The sequence below is a fragment of the Parus major genome, chromosome 18 (genome assembly GCF_001522545.3).
Source record: "Parus major isolate Abel chromosome 18, Parus_major1.1, whole genome shotgun sequence".
NCBI classification, from domain to species: Eukaryota; Metazoa; Chordata; class Aves; order Passeriformes; family Paridae; genus Parus; species Parus major.
The window spans coordinates 2569196-2576086 of NC_031786.1; the positions used below are offsets into that span (position 1 = coordinate 2569196).

At 55.7% G+C, this 6891-nt stretch overlaps 1 protein-coding gene across 3 annotated transcripts in view; it reads left to right on the plus strand.

The window, feature by feature from the left end:
* RGS9 (regulator of G protein signaling 9) overlaps positions 1 to 6464 on the plus strand; it is a 30760-nt gene extending 24296 nt beyond the window's left edge. For 2 of the 3 annotated variants that reach the window (XM_015645926.2, XM_033518682.1), the window contains 3 exons: positions 661 to 775; positions 4217 to 4560; positions 5313 to 6464. In XM_015645926.2, the coding sequence (XP_015501412.1) occupies positions 661 to 775; positions 4217 to 4560; positions 5313 to 5463 (610 nt within the window). In that variant the 3' untranslated portion in view covers positions 5464 to 6464. Of the gene's footprint in view, positions 1 to 660; positions 1434 to 4216; positions 4561 to 5312 lie in introns of those variants that run through there. The other variant, XM_015645928.2, reaches the window with a different exon arrangement.
* Positions 6465 to 6891: the final 427 nt, after the last annotated feature.

Below are 6891 nucleotides of genomic sequence, written 5' to 3' on the forward strand. Positions count from 1 at the left end.
GAATCGTGGGCTTTCACACCGTTGTTTCATCTAAAGCCTGTTTCAAGTCTGGAAAAAGCCCTGCTGCTGACTGACCTGGGGTTTGGTCAGTTTTTCCCTGAGCCACACATCACAAGGTCACTGGTAGATGCTGGCTGATCCCAGTGATCCTGCCTTGGTGTTTGTCAGTCATTGTTCTGGATCCCCCAGACCTCAGCATCCCATTAATCTGGAGCTGGTACCTCATCCTGAGGTGGGTTGGCACCTGTTCCCACTGCTGGGGAAGGTGCTTTGCTGAGGCAGGTGTTGGGTATTTTTTGGGGACATGACAGACACCAGAAACACCCATACTGCTCCCTGCCTTGATCTTCCTTTGGCACTGGAGAAAATTCCACGGGTGGGAGTTGTTTGGCTTCACACTGAGTGTGAGTTGTGTGCAAACACAACAAAGAAGTGATGTGGGTGGGCCCTGGAGTCCCTCAGGAGCAGGACTTTTATATTTCTAGCAGTTCTGTAGCTTGTGTGTGACACTGAGTCACCCAGCGCCGTTTAAAGCATTTTGCACTCCTTTGGCCATCTCTGTGTCCAAGCTTGTCCTCCTGGGTGACTTTGCTTCCTGGGATGGAGGTTTTGGTGCCCTTCTCCTCACTGACCCCCTCTCCTTCCCTTCTCTCTGCCCAGCACGGGTTTGTTTGGGCGCCGCCACCTCCGCTCCAGCCCCAGCCCCATCATCCTGAGGCAGCAGGAGGAAGAGGCCAAAGCCAGAGAAGCCGCCAACACCGTGGACATCACGCAGGTCATGAGCAAGCTGGATCGCAGGAACCAGCCCCAGAAGGAAGCTCCTCCCAAGTAGGCTCTGAGCCCCGCAGCAGGGAAAAGACAAGGCGAGGCTGGTGCTGAGCTTCGCCTCCCCTCTCCTGAAGATGTCAGTGCTGCTTTAGGTTTGGCAGGCCGGCTGTCCCTCCGCCAGCTGCCCGCACGTTGCCATGGCTCCTGGAGAGCAGCTGGGGCTGTGCCGGGCTCGGGCTGCACACCTCGCAGGGGAGAGGAGATGCCTTCTGCTGCCGCACATCCCCGGGGAGGCTGCACAGCCCGCCTGCCTCTTCCCGCCGCTCCAGGAGCGGGGTGCCACAAGGCAGGGTGAAGCTGTGCCCCAGCGCTCCGGGCTCAGACGAGCCTCCCTTGGCACAGAGGGGAATGACCCCGCGGGGAGCAGGGTGAGGTGACCCAGCCCTGAGTGTCCCTGCTGGCCCCCATCCCCTCGGAGGACCGTGCACCCTCCCAAGGGCTGCGTCTGGCACCCCCTGAGAGGAGCACAGCCCCCACTCCAAGAGCCCTGCACCTCCAGCCAGCACCACGGGCCGCAGGCAGAAGAGCTGCTTGTGGGAACAGTAGCAGGAGCATTTCTGAAGGTTTAGCTGACCTTCTGAGTTTGAATGACACTCCCACATCCCCTGGCACGCTGGAGATGATCAGCAGCTCTGCTCTGCTCTCCCCGTGACTCCTGTGCCGTGAGCTGGGCGTGCAGGTGCAGAGAGCTGCCCCTTCCCAGAGCCTGCACAAGGCCAAGAGAGATTTTATCCAATCCTCCCCACTTCTTGTCTTGTCTTTTTCCTGCTTTTCTATTTTCTGTTGTTAAAAATCCAGCAGGAGGTAGCTGCAGTTGTCACTGGCTTGTAGCCCAGAGGCAAGGGAGAGCAGGGTAGAGGTGTTAAGAGTTGATTTAAACTTTAAGTAGTATTTTCATTTGCTCTGTCTCTTTTGCTCTGTAGAACGAGGCAAGCTAAAATACTACATTAGTGCTAAAGAGCTCAGGGAGATTCCAGGCCTTGCTGGAAAAGCCCAGCATGCCTGGACCAGGCCAAGGATTACCAGAAGTGTGAAGATTCCTGCAAAGCCCAGTAAAGGGAACTGAAGGGGAAGAAAAGCTTCCTTGTTTATTAAAATGTTGGGGAAGCAGAGGAACTGGGTAGAAGTACTGAAGTCTGGGAAGCTGCCTCTTTCCAGTTCATCCAGTTCATCCCTTTTAATACTGGGAGGGTTTTACAGAAAATGGGAGATCATAGAATCCCAGAATGGTTTGGATTGGAAAGGACCTTAAAGCTCATCTCATCCCACCCCCTGCCACGGGCAGGGACACCTTCCACTATCCCAGGGTGCTCAGAGCCACATTCAGCCTGGCCTGTAACACTTCCAGGGATGGGGAAGCTTAAGGAGAAAGCTGGCAGGGAGCAGGAGCCCTTGCATAGGGGGGTGCATGCAGATCCTTGGAGCCCTGGGGTCCTTGCAGGGCAGCTCCCTGTTAACAGGGGACAGTCAGGATGTCACTGTGTCCCCAACAGCTCCAACAGCCACTCTGGCCCTCCCTGTGTGTGACATCAGAGGCAGGATCAGGGCTGGACACTGATCTGGTGTCACTCCTCTCCTCCACCTGTGGCCGAGCCTGGGAGATTGTCTTACTCTTCCTTACCCCATCAGTGACAAACCTCCTTAGAGGAATTCAAAGGGAGTTACCCCAGATTTTCCCTCTGATGTCTGTGCTGAGTCTCTGTTCTCACTCCTGCTGGAAGCACGGGCACATTCTGCACTGCTGTACAGGGGAGCAGGCTCAGGCTGCCTTTTTTAAAATTCTGCTTAAAACCCCAGGGCTTTGTTACATCAGGTGCTGAGCACCCTCAGCCTACTTTGACATCAGAGCACTGGAAAACACTCCAGAACCTGGCAGGGTTGGCCCAAAGCTACTTGGCTGTGATGAACTCTACAGTCTCTCCAGAGTTTGTGTAACATGGAGCACTGAGCATGTTGGGATTGCCAGTATGTAGTAACATGTGGAAGATCAAGTCAGGGTATAAATAATAAATAACAAATCTGTATGTTCCCGTCAGTCCCTCTGATTCTACTTCTATTTTGTCTGCTGCTTTGCTTGTTATGTTCTCTGTATCCATTCCTTTCTCTGATTTTCTATCGTTTCTGCTTGGCATCGCTGCTCCCCTGCCATGGGTTCATGCTGCATGCTCAGGAGTCACTGTGCTTGTGGAACACCAGTTACTGCTCGTGGAACTCAAATTACTGTGTGTGGAACACTAGTCATTGCTTGTGTATCACCAGTTAGTGCATGTGCATCACCAGACATTGCTTGTATATCACCAGTTACTGCTTTGGAACACCAATTACTGCGTGTGGAACACCAGTCAGTGCTTGTTTAACACCATTTAGTGCACGTGGAATGAACAGCCATCCTTCACACACAGGCAGGAGCTGCCTTTGCCCTGCCACAGGTTGATGGAGCCGTCACAGCCCAGCCTTCTGCTTCTCATCCTCTGCTGCTCAGTCCCCGAAGAGGAAAGTTGCCTGGGACAAGCTGAACTTCACTTTGTGCCAGCTGAGAAATTGTTTGCTTCCATGTGTTGTTTCATTTTTTTGCCCATGGCTTCCATGCATTCATGTGTCTAATAAAAATAAATGTAGAAAACAGAAAAAGAACTGAGTTCGTCCTTCTCTGTCGTGTCTCAGTGTGTTCATCCTTCTCTGAGCCATCTCTGCACGTGTGTGTACATGTCCTGTGTGTTCTTCTGCTCTAAGCTCCTCTCCTTGGACACTTGAGCTGCTTTTCATTTCTGCTGGGAGTAAATCCTTGAGAAATGGGAGTGGAGCTGGCATGCAGCATGTGCTGTCCTTGTCCCGTGCAGTGTGTGCTTGGGCTTGTCCTGCGGGCTGAGCTGTGCTGGAGCCTCCCCAGGGGCACTGGGGGCTCCAGTATGAGGCTGGTGGTACTTTGAGCCATCAGGGCTGGGGCTCGGGGTCTGTCCCGGCCCTGCCTGGTGCCGTGGGTGTGACATTGTGCTGTTCATAACCCAGATCACATTCCCGGGATGACAGCCTCCTCCGTGCCTGGAGCTAATCGTTGTGAGGAATGAGACAAGCTGCTGTCTCCTCCAGCATCCCGGCGGGTGTGGGGCTGGATCTGTCAGCACCCGCTGGGGCTGTGGCAGCAATGACCCCCGGGCAAGCTGTGACACCTCAGTGCTCCGGCAGGGGAGGGCAGGGAAGGGGACAGAGCTGCAGGACAGGGGGACAGGCACAGGCTGGGCCGGGGTGGCTGTAGCTGCCTCCCCGCTGAGCCCTTCTCCCCTGGCAGCACCAAAGAAGGAGAGGGATTCTCCTCCCGAAGAAGCCTGGGGAGCACTGAGAGTCAGCCCCAGACCTGACCGAGCCTCTCTCCTTTTCCTCCCCACAGCCAGGCCACCTCGCCTCCTGCTCCGCTGGCCGCAGCACGCCGGCATCGCCCTCAGCCGCCCTCCGGGCCCTGCCTCCCGCGGCCCCCGGGCCCGCAGCCCTGTCCCCCGGCACCGCCTGCCCCTCGCCCATCAGCCCGGCCCTGGGCAGCGCCGCGGGCACCCAGGCGGGCCCCGGCCCGTCCGGAGGCCGGAGATCCCGCTCGTGGGGCCGCTTCCTCCGGCGGGGCTGCCGGGCCCGGGGCGGGCTGGGCGCGCTGCGGCCGCGCTGCCCGGCCGTGCCTCACGGCAAGGTGCAGCCGCTGGGCGGGCGGGAGCGGCGGCCCGACAGCAGGACGGTCAGCAGGTGAGCACGGACACCAGGACACCCACCCTGGACACTGGCCAGCGGGAGAGGTCCCTGGGAACCCGTCTGACAGTCACCTTTGCCCCAAACCCCGGCGTCTCTTCCCCGTCTCCATTCCTGCAGTTTTTCGATGGGCACAGGCCGGGAGCCCATGCTGGCGGTGCCTCTGCTATTCTCGCACCTCCCGTTCAGGGTGCAAAACCCCAGGTTTTACTTTTAACCCCTAAATTTGGAAAACCTCAGCGTTCTTGAGCACTGAGTCGGGTTTGGTCTAGTGATTTCATGTCAGAGGAGAACCAGAAGCGACAAGGGAGGGGAAATCTTGAGGGAGAGTCACTAAGTGTTTGTTGTTCCAGGACGGAGGTGGGGAATTTTTGCCTGGAAAAGCTTCCCCTGCAGGAGCCAACCCCTGGCCATGTCCCTCACCAGGAGCAGCATGTCCCTGGTCTGATTTAACCCACCTCTGCTGCTGGCCGAGTGGATGAGCCCACATTATAAATTCCGAAGCGCGAACCTGAGGGCTCCTGCTGTACCTGGCTCCGCGCTCCGGAGCGCTGTCACACGGCATTGCAGCTTCAAAGGGGTGCCAGCACACATTCCCTCCGTCCTCCCTCTCCCTGGGCTCCTGCCCGGGAGTTTTGCCTTGGGATTCGGGGCTGGAACAGTGGAAATCTCAAAGCCGAGCTCTCTCGCCGCTTTGGAGCACATCAGAAAGCGCCGTGTGTGTGATGAGTTTCTGTTTCCCAACGCAGCTTCTTCCAAGTCAAAATGCCTTCGGAGAGCCGAGCCCGCCCTGGGGGCTCCGGGCGGGGAGAGGACAGGCACCACCGAGCTCGGAAGGACTCTGCAAAGGAGCTGATCTGCCCCTGGGAGACCCCCGCAGAGGAGGGGAGAGCGGGGTAACCCCAACACGGACGCTCCCCACGGGCCTGAGACCGCAGTGTTTGCCATGGATGGCTCAGCAAGGGGACCATGCTGTTGGAAAAGTGTGTTAGAGCCATCCTCCAGCACCAGGGACACTCAGAGCACCACAGCTCCCGATAACAGCCCCTGGTGTGCCCAATGTTTGTGATCCGAGAGCTTCAAGCCCTTCTGGACTGGTTTTCTTTCCTGTCTTCGGTGTGTTCAGTTCTGCTCATGACAAACTTGTGGATAAACGAGCCTGGTTTCATGCCTTGGAGCAGATGGAGGATGTGTGGGTGATGTCCTGGGAAACAGTGTCTTATCGGAGTTTCTGGCTTGGCCATGAGGTGTCAGCACACTGAACACAGCACAGCTGGAGCAGGGCTGGCAGAGCAGGACTCAGGCTTCAGTGCCAAAACTGGGGCGTGTTTGTGTCCCCTAATGGGGCCCACCTCCCATTAATTACAATTTGTTAATTTTAAATTTAATTTTAAAGCACGCTGATTAAGAGCCAGCTGTTTGCTGAGGAGAATGGAGCACCCCTCATGTGCAGCTGTGTGCTGAGTGGCAAAGCATCATTCCTTCATCCAAGCCCAGCATGATCCCAGAGGCATCAAGGGGTGCAGAGCCCTCCTGCATTAGCTCCAGCTTCCCAGTGAATGGGTTTGAAACCAAGACTCGACCTGGGAACACCTGAGGAAATCCAAGCCAAATCCCTGTTGGTGTTTTGGGCCCTTCCAGGCTGGGATTGATGCATTGCCACAGGCTGTGCTGATATTGGGTGTTGGACTGTTGCCTTCTTTGTGTCAGTGTTTGAAGGTGGTTGTTTTATTCCCTGGAGGAGTTTCCTCAGTGTGTGTGTGCTGTGGGTCCCTGTTCTGTACCTTGGCCATGACCTGTGGCTTCTGATGTTGCTGTTTTGTACTTTCTGATGTTGCTGTTTTGTACTTTCTGATTATAAAGAGCTTTTCCTGTGTGGCTGATGTGGTTCCACACGCTCAGTCCTGCTGTGGGATTTAAATCTCTCCTCACACACTCAGTGCTCCCTGTTTTCCCCAGGCCTGGGCTGACACTTCCCATCACAGGGGAGTTTGGGAAAATCAGAAGGCTGCTTCTGTCTCCAAAGAGTCTTTCTCAGGGGAGCCAAGGGCTGGGTAGGAGGCTGCTGGCCCTCAGTGCCCGTGGTGCTCCTCTTATACAAGCACACATTGGTTCTTGATGGCTTTGCTCTGTCAGAGGGACCTGGTCCTGCTCTGCTGCCACTGACAGGGACATTTGTTATTGATGAGAGACAAATCTGATGTCTTCTGCAATTTTTTGTGTGAATATTGTTACTCAGCCACTCCTGGCACTGATGATGTATAATCCGGGAAACACAACAGGAAGACATTGTGATTTATCAGAGAAAAGAATATTATATTTAATATT